The sequence below is a fragment of the Leopardus geoffroyi genome, chromosome A3 (genome assembly GCF_018350155.1).
Source record: "Leopardus geoffroyi isolate Oge1 chromosome A3, O.geoffroyi_Oge1_pat1.0, whole genome shotgun sequence".
NCBI classification, from domain to species: domain Eukaryota; kingdom Metazoa; phylum Chordata; class Mammalia; order Carnivora; family Felidae; genus Leopardus; species Leopardus geoffroyi.
Genome location: NC_059336.1, coordinates 90,493,673 through 90,508,018, shown reverse-complemented (window position 1 = coordinate 90,508,018; position 14,346 = coordinate 90,493,673). Strand labels below are relative to the sequence as shown.

Below are 14,346 nucleotides of genomic sequence, written 5' to 3'. Positions count from 1 at the left end.
TGGCCACTTCCATCCCCAACTGCCCTAGAAGTGGACTACACAGATGGGTCCTGTGATCACATCCACCCCACAACAGTTTGTTGGAGGTTGAAGGAAGCTTCAAGAATAGCGTCTACTTCACTCTGGGTCCCCAATCAACCATGGATAGCCAGCAGGAGCCAAATGGGACTTGCAGTGTATTTCAGATTTATTGCCAGAAAACTGGCTAGCAGACCTCCTCCCTCCCTCCCCAAACCTGCTGCATAGGAACTACTTAATCACCTTCCACCTGGAGAAGAAAGGCAAGAAGGACCTAGCCCTTCTCTATCCATGCTGAGCAGGAGCAAGAGAGAAGGCAAACAGCAGCCTCCAAGGCCTGTCTTTTTAATGAATGGCTACATCCCACAGGAAGGGAATTACAGTTCTTCTCAATTCTTCTTGTGGCCTGTGATGGGAAGCTTTGTATGCTCCACTTACAATTAGGGACACTGAAGCTGGGGAAAGGGAGTACCCAAACAAAGGATGTGGTAAATCGCTAAGAGCAGCATCTCTGGGTTCTGATTCTCCTTCAGATCCTGGACTTGAATTTAATTTTTCTCACCTTGCATTCAAGGGGCAGATTAGAAAATTTAATATCAAAGCCAATGTGTTTCTTACAGTTGACCTAAAAAAACATTTGGACAGGTAGAGTAGAGAAGAGAAGCGTGTGTGTGGGAGGGGTGAGGGTAGGTACAGGCAAGGATATTTGCTGTGTGGGGCTTGAAGGTGTACAGGCTCTGGGCCAACCTGTGTGGGATGGATCATGACTTCTCTAAGTAGTAACTGTGTGACCTTGGGCAACGGGCAGGTTACTTAATCTTCCTGGGCCTCAGTTCATCTTTAAAAAGTGGGGAGACTACTTGGGGATTTAGGAACTTAGCAAGATGATGTGTGTAAGGTTTGGCATAGTGCATGGCATAGAGTAAGTCCTCTGAAAACGTCTAAGAGCACAGACCTGGAGCCAGTTGCTGGTAGGGATTCATAAGGCACATTATTCACCAGTTTGTGTCGGCACTTTGTCTTGGCAGCAGATTTCTCGCTTTGGTTTTTAAAGCCAGCCCTTCACGGTGAGATAGGAGCTGCCCTAGCCTGGCCCAGTGGGTCTGTCAGAGCTGTGACCCGGACTCCTCCACCACCCCTGTCCTCACTGGGCAAAGTGAGGAGAGTGGAGAGGGGCTGGGTGCGATGAGCTGCCCTCATGAAGGAGGCCACTCCCGGGCTCTAAGAAATGGCAGGAGATGGGAAAGGTGGGGGCCGGGTGGGGGCTGCAGCCTCCCAGTCCAGCAGCTGCTGACGTGTTCCCATGTCCTGTGCTCATCCACAGCGAATACAACCGTGTTCAATGCTTCAGCCCTGCTGACGCCAAACACCAACACCTCTCTGGTAAGTCTTCTCCACTTATTCAGATATTTGAGGGCTTTTGTTTGTCGGGAAAGAGAGAGAAGTTGGGAAAACAGAGAACATTTTATGGCAACCCAGACTTGGCAGGGGTCAGTCCCAGCTGTGCATCAGGATCACCTGCGGAGCAGTGGAAATGCACATTTTTATCTTAAGTACATACTGCCAACCCCCGCCCCTCTTTCAAACACATCTCATTCTACTAAATCAATGTGCAGAAATATCACACAAACACATACACACACATACGAAGGGGAGGTAGGGGTGAGGAATGGTAAACAGGGCCACAAAAGTGGTATAGTCACAGTTTCCTAGCCATCTTTCTATATTCTTCCTTGCCTTTCTACCTAGCACCTCCAACTCCAGCCAACAATGCCACCCCCCACCCCCCAGCCCCGGAAAGGTTATTAATCCCCCCTCGCTGAATCTGATCTGTTTCGTGTGCTCACGAGTCCCGATCAGGTCTGGTCTGCCTCTCCCAGTAATGAAGAGTAGTGGCCCTCAGGAGAGGTATCCAGCCTAAGCGGCTCCAATGGTAGGAAGTCCAAAACAAGGAGAAGGGCAGCACCTGGCGGGCTTTGGGGGAGATCTTTGGACTTTTGGATTCCTTGAGGTTGCTCCTTTAGTTACCCCTGCATAAGCAGCTGACTGCTCAGTTGGCAAAATAACCTAAGGGTTTTCAAATTCTGGTTTTGAGGGAGGAAGGCTGGAATCAGCCAGTGTCTATGCCTGGATACTTACTATGTGCAAGGAGCTCTGTGCGCTCTGAGAGCTAAAAGGACATAGACAGACGTGGCCCCTGCCCTCAAACTTGCTCGTAATATGCATGTGGAGACAAACATGAAGGGTAATGAAACAGCAAAAGCAGAGCACGCCATGTGTCAAATATAGGCCAAATGTGCCCTTCTAGCCATGGAGACAGGAGGTACCCTGCAAGCTGGAGAGGAAAGCCTCAGAGAGAAAGTAGAATGTGATCTGGTCTTGAAGGCTGGGAAAGTTGGTTTCGTAGAGAGAAGCGCATTCCAGGTCCAGGGACCAACACAGACAGAAGAGGGAACAAAGGAAACACAAAACCTGTTCTGAGGACAGAGTGGACCAGCCTGGCTGAGACCAGTGGCATTGAACAGGGAAAGCAGGAGTGTTGAGCTAGGAGAGAGACCAGTGGGGCAGTAGAGGCATGGGAGGGGTGTGTGGGCTGCCTGGGACTATAGGGGGGAAGATACAGCTGAACCCCCAGGAAGACCCTGACCCTTTCTCTCCTGTGCTTCATCGCCAAGTACAACCCCCTTAACCTCACAGCGCTGGACTGGTCCCTGCTGAGCAAGAAGGAGTGTCTGAACTATGGTGGGCAGCTGCTGGGGAATTCCTGCCAGTTCATCCCAGACCTGGCACTCATGTCCTTCATCCTTTTCTTTGGGACGTACTCCATGACCCTGACCCTGAAGAAGTTCAAATTCAGCCGCTATTTCCCTACCAAGGTAAGCTCACCTTGCAGTTAGGAGGGGACCTACAGTTAGGCAATTTACAAGGAAGCCTCACTGGGTCTCCTTGTGAGGGTTGTGGCCCACTGACAGGATGGACATCACATCAGCACTGGCTCACCAGGATTTTTCAAGTTAAGAGCATGGATTTAGAGTCAGAGAGAACTGAGTTCTCTTATTGTCAAGTCCCCTTGGCAACACTTGGTATTGTTAGAGTTTTATCTTTAGTCTTTCTGTGTAGTAGTATCTCATTGTGTTTTTAAAATGTTCATTTTCCCAATGACTAATGAAGTTGAAAATCTTATGTGTTTGTTGGCTATACAGCTATTTGACTTTCTTCTTCGAAGTGCCTATTTAAATCTCTTGCACATTTTCTATTGGGTGGTCTGTCTTTTTCTTTCTGATTTGAAATTCCTTATACAGAAAAAGGATAGAAACCTTTTTGTGATCATATATGTTGCAGGTATCTTCTATGTTACTGGCCTTTTTACTTTCTTAGTGGTATCTTTTGGTTAATAGAAATTCTTAGTTTTATTATAATCAAATATACCAAAATGTTCCTCAAGGAGACTATTGGACAGAAGATATTCTGTTATCTTCCAAAAGCTTCATTGTTTTTCCTTTCACATTATATTCACAATCTACCAGAATTACTTTTGACATATAGTGTGAGATAGTGTTTCTACACACACACACACACACACACACACAGCAATTTGTTTTTGTTTTTTTTTTTTAAACAGACGGTTGCTTTTTTTTTTTTTTTTTTCAACGTTTATTTATTTTTGGGACAGAGAGAGACAGAGCATGAACGGGGGAGGGGCAGAGAGAGAGGGAGACACAGAATCGGAAACAGGCTCCAGGCTCTGAGCCATCAGCCCAGAGCCCGACGCGGGGCTCGAACTCACGGACCGCGAGATCGTGACCTGGCTGAAGTCGGACGCTTAACCGACTGCGCCACCCAGGCGCCCCAGCAATTTGTTTTTAAAGACCATCCTTTCTCATTGCTCTGCAGTACCTCCTTTGCCATATGTCAAATGTTCACATATGATGGGGTCTGTTTCTGGGTTCTTTATTCTGTTTGACTGGTTTATTTGTATGCCAATATCACAGTCTTCATTTATGTGACTTATACTAAGCCTGTATGCCTTACAGACCAAACTTTCCTTCTTTGTCCTTCTTTTCCAAAAAGCATTGTAAATTTTACTAAAATAAAAACTTGTTGGAATTTTGATAGGATTATATTGACTGTACATGTCAGGGGTGCCTGAGTGGCTCAGTCAGTTAAGCTTCCCACTCTTGATTTTGACCCAGGTCGTGATCTCAAGGTTTGTGGGATTGAGCCCCATGTCTGGCTCTGCACTGACAGCATGGAGCCTGTTTGGGATTCTCTCTCTCCCTCTCTCTCTGTCTCCTATATGTTCGTTCTCTCTCTCTCTCTCTCTCTCTCTCTCTCTCAAACTAAGTAAGTATTTTTTAAAAAATGTCAATTTGGAGAGGACTGACACCTTTTAAATTTTGAGTCTCTGACCATGAATATTATATACTTCACCATTTATTTAGTTCTTTGTTCTCTCCATAATTTTTTTAGGTTTTGGCGTTAAGCTCTTGCACATTTTTTAAAAAGTTTATTTATTTATTTTGAGAGTGAGAGTGTAAGTGGGAGGGGGCAGAGAGAGAGGGAGAGAGAATCCCAAGCTGTCCCTGCAGAGCCTGACTCAGGACTCGAACCCACGAACCATGTGATCATGACCCGAGCCAAAACCAAGAGGTGGACGTATAACCAACTGAGCCACCTAGATGCCCCACACTCTTGCACATTTTTTATTAGATTTATTCCTGAGTATTTGACTTTTTATGCCATTGAGATGCTAAGTACTAGTTTTAATTGCATTTTCTGTGGCCAGAATAAAACATTAATTAATCAAAACAGCACTTGCATTTGTAAGCAATAACTGTGCCATGGGGAGGGGCACTCAGAAGAATTTTAGCAACACTCTTCCACCATAAATCCCATGAGCACTCTCCTAAAGCCATCTTAAATAAATACTACGGCTACTGCTACAACTACTATCACTAATGATGATGATAATGATGATGATGATAAAATTGATATGAATGATTGAATTTTTCTCAATATTTCATAAGGACTAAATAAAAGGCTCTTTAGGGAGCTTTGCAATATACAAGGTGAGTAAACAATAGAGTGCTCGCAACCCAAATGCATCCTCAAGACAAATTCCCTCCCTTCCACTTCCAACTAGATCGTATCCAAGTCACCTCTTACATAAAAGTTCTAGAGCCATGATTGCATCTGAGAATGTTGATTTCCTGAAGAATGAAATATAATTCATATAATAGGAAATTTTTTTACCCAAACTTTTTCTCCCTCAAATTTCTTACGTATTACTCTGTTGCCTCCTGGGATTTAGTACTGCAGAGAAGGATGAGATTGTACCATTGCATATCCATCAGATTGGTAAAAATATGAAGGTCTTGAAGGATAACAAATGTTGGAGATGGAAAGCGGGTGAGAGTGTAAACAGGAACAAGCAATTCAGAGAGCCAGTGGCACTCTCTGATGGAACTGAAGATGAATATGATTTTCCAGTGGGCATTTTCACTCTCAGGAATACACCCCAGAGAAATTGTAACATGTGTGCAAGAATGCTCTTAGAAGCATTGATTTTTAAGAGGAAAACAATGAAAATAATCCAGATTGATCTATCAACAGGAGAATGAAGACAGAAATGGGCAACAGTCAGAGGAACATAAAGCAGCAATGCATACACATAGACTACAACCACATGTATCCATAAGGAAAAATAGCTCCAACACAAAGTTGAGCAAAGAAAGCAAACTGCAGAATATTACAAATAATATGAAACCATTTATGTAAAATTTTTAAACGTGCTGGGGGCTCCTCCTGACCGGCTCAGTAGGTAGAGCATGTGACTCTTGATCTTGTGGTGATGAGTTCAAGCCCCACATTGGGCATAGAGCTTACTTAAAAAAAATTTTTTTTAATAAATAAAATATGCTAAACAATGTCATATTTTGTTTAGGGCTGCATACATATTTAGTAAAAGTATAAAGACATTCATGGAAATAATTAAATCCAAATTCAGAGCAGTGGATCTGTCTAGAGAGCAGGGACAGGGATGCCACTGGATGACAGAGAGGCATCGACTGAATGGCTATATTTTCATTTTTAAGGTAGAGTTCACAGCTGTTTATTATATATACCTTTATACTAGGTTGGACCTAGTTTATGGCCTGCATTGGACTGCTTTACCCTATTAAAAAATGGCAAATTCATATGGTTTAACTTAATAACTTTTTGATCTGGATGTTGGGAGTATTGCAGAAAGAGAGTTGTAAATGTGCATACTGCTTGGTTCTGCCATGACCAATATTTTATCTGCTTGTAGTAATATTAAGCTGTTATTGATTTTCAACTTTTAGAATCAATTCACAGATAAAACACAAAAAAAAAACATATGTTTATGGAAGACAGTATGATTGTTCTCAGCCTTGACAATGTGAAGACCAACATGGAGGAGTCATGGATGGAAGAGGATGGTGGGGTGGGGGCAGTTAGCCTCACATGATGGAGCATGAGAGGGACTGGCAAAGTCAGCGGAAAGAGAGGTTTAATTTTATAACTTGGAAGTACAAAGGAAACCCATAGAAAGAGGTTAAAAATAACTTGCAAAGATTGGGAATGAGGAAAGGGCAGGAAGGATGGTGCAAGTAAGCTAAATCTTTATCAATAGATGATGCTTTAAATTAGCAAATCAAAATATAAAAGTATAGCATATTAAGTTTTTTAAATGTTTTTATTTTTTATTTTTTTTTAAGAGAGAGATACACACACAGAGTATGAGTGGGGGAGGGGCAGAGAGAGAAGGAGACACAGAATCCTAAACAGGCTCCAGGCTCTGAGCTGTCAGCCCAGAGCCCGAAGTGGGGCTTGAACTCATGAACAGTGAGATCATAACCTGAGCCAAAGTTGGACGCTTAACAGACTGAGCCACCCAGGCACCCCAAAAGTATAGCATATTAGATAATGACATGGAGGAAATCACCAGAACAACTAAAATCAAGCAGACATATGGATATATCTGAAATGAGGACAGGTGTGTAGGGGACTTTGCTTTCTACACTCTGTGGGTTTTTAATTAATTGTATATGTTATTTTACTAACAATTTTAAAGAAGAGTAGGGGGTATAGGGAATGCATTCAATGTGTCATCCATCGCCTGCCCCTGCCCTTCCTAACTTCTTTCCCTATTGTTCTCTGGAAACTGCTATCTCTGAAGAGATACAGACAAGGTGGCAGTGTAGACATTGGTCAGGGGCCGGGGGGTGAGGTCAGGAACCTGGTCTAGGATGGGCATCCTGAGACGGGGCAAGAGGGTAAGGACTTCTCATGGATAGAAGGTCTGAGAGCAGACAGGGGTCCCCAGCAGAACCGAGGAGCTCCCTCCCAGCCCAGGTGGCAGTACAGCAATGTGCCACACATTCGCAGGAGCTAGGATTTCCGTTAGAGTTTAGCCTTGCCCTCACCACCCCTTATGAGTTCAGACTGTCATACCAGGAAATATCTTCAGCAATGGCTACCATGCCATGTGGATATAACACTTCCCACTTTCACTAATGTATGCAAAGCCCTCTGAATGTGTCAGCGCTCCCTTATGTCTATGTGGTAGGTGCTGTCATTATCTGCATTTTGCAGATGAGGAAACTGAGAATCCAAGAGACGATATGCTTCCCCAAGGTCACACAGCTGGCAAGGGCACAGCCAGGATTTGAACCTAGGTCTGCTGACTTCAGAGCCCAAATTCTTAACCGTTCTTGTGCTGCTGGAGGACTCAGTCCTTCAGGAAGCAGGAGGGTGCTTCATTCACTTGTCCATCTCCTTTCTGCAGGTCCGGGCTCTGGTAGCAGACTTTTCCATTATCTTCTCCATCCTGCTCTTCTGTGGAATTGATGCCTGTTTTGGTCTGGCAACCCCCAAGCTGCATGTGCCCAGCGTCATCAAGGTTTGCCCCTGGCCCCTGCTCCAGGCATTAACTTTGCCTGCCCACCAGCTGCAGTTATTTTCCCCTCTATGCTGATCAAACTTTCACATACTCTTAGCCAAGCGACTTGTGGGTTCTCTGTGTATGCTCCGCCCTTCCTCCCCACAGCCTTGGCGGTGGGTCAGGGATGGGGGGGGGGGACGGTGGGGTGGTCCCTTGAGATGGTAGGCTGGGGACTTATTCACAGTGAAGTGTTGCAGTGTAGCCACTGAAAGGAGAGGGTACTGAAACCCACCCACCAGCCTGGCAGAAAACCCCCCTGATTTCCATTTAAGGGTCTACAATCCCATGGCTCAGGCAGTCTACAAGCAAAGGCCTGGGGTCTATTGAAAATGATCCCTTAGAACTCCAATTCTCAAAGTGTGGTCCCCAGACTAATATCACATTATCACCTGGGAACTTACTAGAAATACATATTCTCAGCCCCACCCCAGACCTGTGGAATCAGAAGGTCTGGGAGTGGGACCCAGAGTTCTGCACTTTAACAAGCCGTCCAGGGCTTTCTGGAACCTGCCAGTTTGAGAATCACTGCTGCACAAAGTCCCAGTCAGTCCTGAGTTGGTATTTGCTCATGGCCAAACTCAAGCCCTGCTCCCTCACAAGGAGCACCATCCACCTCCACTGGGCTCGGAGGTTCTAGAACTGACCCTCCCTGCCTTTGAGGGCTTGACCTCCTCTGTATTACTTCAGGGCTCCTAAAGTAATTTAAACACAGAAAGTACCTCTTTCTCTTAGATAAAACAAAAGATAAATTTCAGCCCAGCCCCTGCACAGATAATCCCTCGTTTCTTTTAAATATGAAATTTATTGTCAAATTGGTTTCCATACAATACCCAGTGCTCCTCCCAACAGGTGCCCTCCTCAATGCCCATCACCCACCCTCTCCTCCCTCCCACTCCCCATCAAACCCTCAGTTTATTCTCAGTTTTAATCCCTCATTCTTAATATGCAAGTCTGAATTAATGTTTGGTGTTTTACAGAGCATCCTATAATGCTCCCCGGACAGGTGACTCAGAGGAGAGGCAGAAGCGTCAGGCTCTGTATTCTTGCCTGTTGGGTCTCATTCTCGCTTCTTGTTATCTTGCAGTTAGTGACTGCAAGCTCTTTCCCGGCAGCCTCTGGCTCTGCACCTCCCCATTCCCAACCAATCTCAGGGTGGCTGCCACCAGTGATCTTAGTTCAGCAGACACCATGTCCTTCCCAAGCCTGTCTGCCTCCATGGTCTCTTTAAAGTCGCAGGCGCCTAACATCTTGAAAGGAAAAGATTGCACTCAAAAAGCACCCCAGGTCGGGGGTGGGAGGGCAGGGAGAGTGGGGCCCCAGACAGCAAGTGCACTGGGACAAAGGAGAGAAGAAAGTGCCCTTTCCATTTGTTCTGCTCAGCCTACGCGGCCTGACCGAGGTTGGTTCGTGGCCCCCTTTGGGAAGAACCCGTGGTGGGTGTACCTGGCGAGCATCCTGCCTGCCCTGTTGGTGACCATCCTGATCTTCATGGACCAGCAGATCACAGCCGTCATAGTCAACCGGAAGGAGAACAAGCTGAGGGTGAGGCGGGTGCTAGGAGCAGGAACACCACTTCTTTCTTCCCACAAAGTCAGAAGGAAAAAGAAGGAAGATGGTGCTTCTGTCAAAATTTGAGGCCATTTACGAAACAAGATATGAGGTCAGAAGACTGTGGAGCTCTGGTGCATGTGTAGGGAAATGTGACCTCCAGATGTAGGTAAGGCCACCAGAGCCAGGGTGACTTGATCCAAGGATCAGGACCAAGCCCAGGGTAGGCTACTGGGCACAGGCTCCTTGTTTCTCCCAAAGTAACCTTCTGGCTCCATGCTTCCTGACAGGAACTTGGGAGTCTGAGCAGATCCTAACGGGAAATTTTGACCTAGAACCATGAGGCAGAAGAGAATCTTAAGCCCTCCTGGCCTCTGCAACTCCCTCCCTGCCTCTGGGTTTGAGGAGATTTGGGCTACCCTCTCCCCCATCCCAAGACCTACCCCAGCCAAGGCCTCTTATTCAAGAACTACAGAGATATTATGGCCACTGGTAGGAAAACTTCTTCCCAAGGACCCAAGCCCAAGGCCTCTCCAAGCCTGAACACCCTTCTCCTCACCTTCCTGTGTCCCTTCCCTGTCTCAGCAAACCCTGGGGTTGGGGAGGCCTGAACACTACAGGGTAGCAGCACCCTAAGAGTACCTATTGAATGCTGAGGGGAGCCTTTGAACCATGTTCCACAAAATGGCTGCTTTGGGGAGATTTCTATCTCCCTCACCCCATACCAACCCTCCCCCTGCCCCATGCAGAAGGCTGCTGGCTACCATCTGGACCTGTTTTGGGTGGGCATCCTCATGGCCCTGTGCTCTTTCATGGGGCTCCCCTGGTATGTGGCAGCCACGGTCATCTCCATCGCCCACATCGACAGCCTCAAGATGGAGACGGAGACCAGTGCCCCTGGGGAGCAGCCCCAGTTTCTGGGGGTCAGGTAGGTGGGGAGCAGTGACGGGACCGCCTGAGCAGGGGTATTGATTTTGGGAGAAGGGAAGCAGATGTTGCTTTTTTTTTTTTTTTTTTCCACCATCGAGGTATCTGGGCTAAAAGGGCCCTGCTCGGACAACCCAGGAACTGCAAGGATGGGAGTAATATTCCTGAGGGAGAGAGGAAGGAGACAAAAATTCAGTTCTAATTAGTGTTTTTTTGGTAATGGATTGCAAGCAGTATCCCACCACAGTCTGTATGCACACTGACCACTCACCTGCATAGGCTACTCAATGTCTCCACATTCCCCTCTGACCTGTCCTTTTGTCTCCTCTTCTTCAAGACCCCCACTACCACTGTCTCCCAACCCCTCTTGTGGGTACAGGTCCTACCCAATTCCCATTCATCCAGAGAGTCTTCCCAGGACCACTGCCACTCCCTAGACTGTGGCCCATGGCCTATCACTTCTATTCCCTCAATCCTCCTTCTCTCAAGTCCATGTGAATCCCATACCTGTTACAGGCAGGCATGTGCCTCTTAGGTGCTCTGGGGTGAGCCCACACCAGACACTGGCTGTTCAAAAAGTTTCTCCTCACTACTGTAGGATACCGGGGCTACCCAGCTTCCCTGGGGTGAGCCTTCTCTGGTCAGGGCAGGGGCCCCTCCTGGACCCCTGAGCCCTAGAGGACTGGGCCTGAACAATCTGCCCCCCAGGCCTCAGTTCCCACTTGGGTTGTGCCTGGGCCTGGGCCTGGGCACTCAGGAAAACATACCTGCTCTGCCAGGCCCCCTTCCTCTGATTCCAGCAGCCAGCAGCCAGGCCCCCTTCCTCCGATTCCTCTTAGTCATGCCCTACAAATGTAACATCTTATTACAATCAAACGGCAGGGATAATAAGCAATGTATATCCCATTTCATTCTCACAGCAACTCCCAAGGCAGTTGTCATTATCTTTCTTTTGCTGAGGCTGAAGACATTTAGGGCCTTTCCTGATGCCACTTAACTACACACCCAAGTCAGTCTGGCTCAAGTACCTCCACTGTTAGTCACTGCACTGGACAACCTCCCAAATGCCCCTACAAACTGCCTTGGTCAGGGCTCCTCTCCTCCCATGTACCTGTCAGCTGGGCCCAGGCAGCAGGTTTATTCTCTGGAATGGGGAAACAAGACAGAGGCTAGGGCCTTGGACACCACCTTTAGGTGCACACGGAGGGCCAAAGGGCTAGGATGGTGATGGGGCATCTCCCAGTCCACCGTGACCATGTGCCCTTCTCTTCCAGGGAACAAAGAGTGACCGGCACCATTGTCTTCATCCTGACGGGCATCTCTGTCTTCCTGGCTCCTATCCTGAAGGTAAGGCTCTATACCCTATCTCAGAGCCCTAGCCACCTGAGAAGGCACTGACTTGATGCCTGAGTTGGGGAGAGGGTCACCACATGAACCCTAAAAAGGAAGGACCCAAAGAGATATTTCATCATCATCCTTGTTTTCTGGAATGTTGCATTGCTTATAATCGGCACCAGGCAAACCTCACTGATCTTTTCCACCTTTCTGGAGGGCATTCTTCCCTCAGAAAGTTTGGCCAAGTTCCATCCTTGCTTGGATCAGAGCTTCCCAAGCAGGTTATGTTTTCCACGTTGTGGTTTATGGCTCACTAGATGCCTCTTTGCTCACCCATTTTCTGAAGTTTAAAACTTACAGAGGGAAGCCTTTTATAGATTATCTTGTGGCCTGTTCTCTGCTCCATTTCTTACATCTCTTGGGAACATAACTGATTTTTCCCCACACAGTTGGAAGCTCCTTTTGCTCATGTCCCTCCAGACCAATTGGAAGAGATGAAATCAAATGGGAATATATTCAGAGCCTGGGTCCCCAGAACAGTCTCTTTCTGCTCAGATGTCTCTGTCTGTCCAATTCAGCAACTCACCTGTTGTATTCATTTGCTACCATAACACAATTCCACAGACTGGAAAGCGTACACAACACTTACTTTCTTACAGTTCTGGAGGCCACAAGTCCATGACCAGAGTGTCGCCAGGTTTGGTTTATTCTGAAGTCAAATATGGGGCAATGTTCATTATTACTCTGGCCATCATGGAAAAGTTTCCACGAGTCTACAGAGCTCCAAAAGCTCTGGTATCATCATTGTATTCAATGACAAAATGATCTGAAAAGTCCTGCCCAAGTTCTTTTATAGTAAGAGTGGAAAAAATACAATATCGTTTTATTCACCACCAATTAATCTATTTGATACATTTTATAGCAGAGAAGACCTATCTAGATTTTTCTTGATCATAAGATTTAGGATTTCTCATTTGATTGTGTTAAGGTACATACCTTTTTGTTTTGTTTTATTTTATTTATAGTTTTGTACTTTTTTATGAACATAGGCTTTCAGAGGAAGCCAACAACTTTACACACACTTCTTCAGAGACTGATTCCACCCAAAACGGCTCCTGGGAATGAGAGCTGAAGAGTGTCTTTGAGACAGACCTTCCCCATCACAACCTGACAACTATCTTATTCAAGAGTCTTCCATCTTAACCAAGCAAAAGAAAATCATCTCTAACAACAGGAACAGAAAAAAGAGATAGGCTTTCAAAACAATTGGTTAAGTGATGAAAGCATTATCACTAGCTGACACCAGTACTAAATACTACATTAAATTTAGGTGAAAGAAGAGATATTCTGTATAACCAGTTCAAGAAAACTATGACTTAACCCAGATCTGAGGTCCTAGATTTAATCCCAGCATTTACTTCCAATAAGAAAAATTTTCCATAAAGCTTATTTAACTTTCTGCAACTTTATGTTTGCCCGTGCCTGTCAAATTAGGCATAGCTGAGTACCTATCAGCCTCAGAGAACTTATACTGGAGGGCTATCTACCCAAAACATACTTTAGTTGAGATCTTTAATTCTTGTTTATGTAGCCAAAAGAGGAGAGGTCTCCTGGGTGCTGCAAATTTTAAAGGATCCTAGTTATCAGTGTTTCTATTTTTATCAATGTTTCTAAGTTGGTTATTAACTCTACCTTTGTACCAGTTCATCCAGTAGAATTCTGCTCTAAAGGCTTCTCAAATTTTAATGTGTATAAAAATCACCTGGGAATCTTGTTAAAGAAAGATACTATTATAATACTGTATGTTAACCACACTGGAATTAAAATTGAAACTTAATTTTTAAAAAAGATACTGATTCAGGAGGTCTGGGTGAGACCCAAAACTCTGCATTTTTTTTTTTAATTTTTTTTTCAACGTTTATTTTATTTATTTTTAGGACAGAGAGAGACAGAGCATGAACAGGGGAGGGGCAGAGAGAAAGGGAGACACAGAATCAGAAACAGGCTCCAGGCTCTGAGCCATCAGCCCAGAGCCTGACACGGGGCTCGAACTCACGGACCGCGAGATCGTGACCTGGCTGAAGTAGTACGCTCAACCGACTGCGCCACCCAGGCGCCCCCAAAACTCTGCATTTTTAACAAGTTCACAGGTCATTCCAATAACATTGGTCCAAAGACTACACTTTGAGCACTAAGGAATGAAATCTCCCCCTTGGTGGATGTATACTAATTTTAGACAGTGATTTTTACTGCTAGAGGACCGGTGTTAATCTTCAGCCCTTTCAACACCAATATGCAAATCTTTGGTTATCTTGCCACACAAGGGCTCTGGGGGATGAGGAGGCCATGTTATCTGACAGGCAGCATAAATGATTTACTCAGTCCATCCCAAACCCTGAAGGTTTGTCTTGTTTCAGGTTTTGCTTGCACCTTGCCACTACTGTTCAGTACTGTAGATTTCAGAAGTCTGCCTCAGGGGAGCCTAGACCATATCAGTAGCTCCCCCTCTGAGCTCCATGAGTTGTTCTCATGGTCTCAGCCTCAAATTATAT

General features: G+C 45.8%; 1 protein-coding gene across 6 annotated transcripts in view; it reads left to right on the top strand.

Moving 5' to 3' along the window:
- SLC4A5 (solute carrier family 4 member 5) overlaps positions 1-14,346 on the top strand; it is a 105,577-nt gene that overhangs the window by 79,577 nt on the left and 11,654 nt on the right. For all 6 annotated transcript variants that reach the window (XM_045446543.1, XM_045446540.1, XM_045446541.1 and 3 more), the window contains 6 exons: positions 1,343-1,401; positions 2,694-2,894; positions 7,829-7,942; positions 9,365-9,526; positions 10,282-10,460; positions 11,734-11,806. In XM_045446543.1, coding sequence (XP_045302499.1) covers positions 1,343-1,401; positions 2,694-2,894; positions 7,829-7,942; positions 9,365-9,526; positions 10,282-10,460; positions 11,734-11,806 — 788 coding nt within the window. The remainder of the gene's footprint in view (positions 1-1,342; positions 1,402-2,693; positions 2,895-7,828; positions 7,943-9,364; positions 9,527-10,281; positions 10,461-11,733; positions 11,807-14,346) is intronic.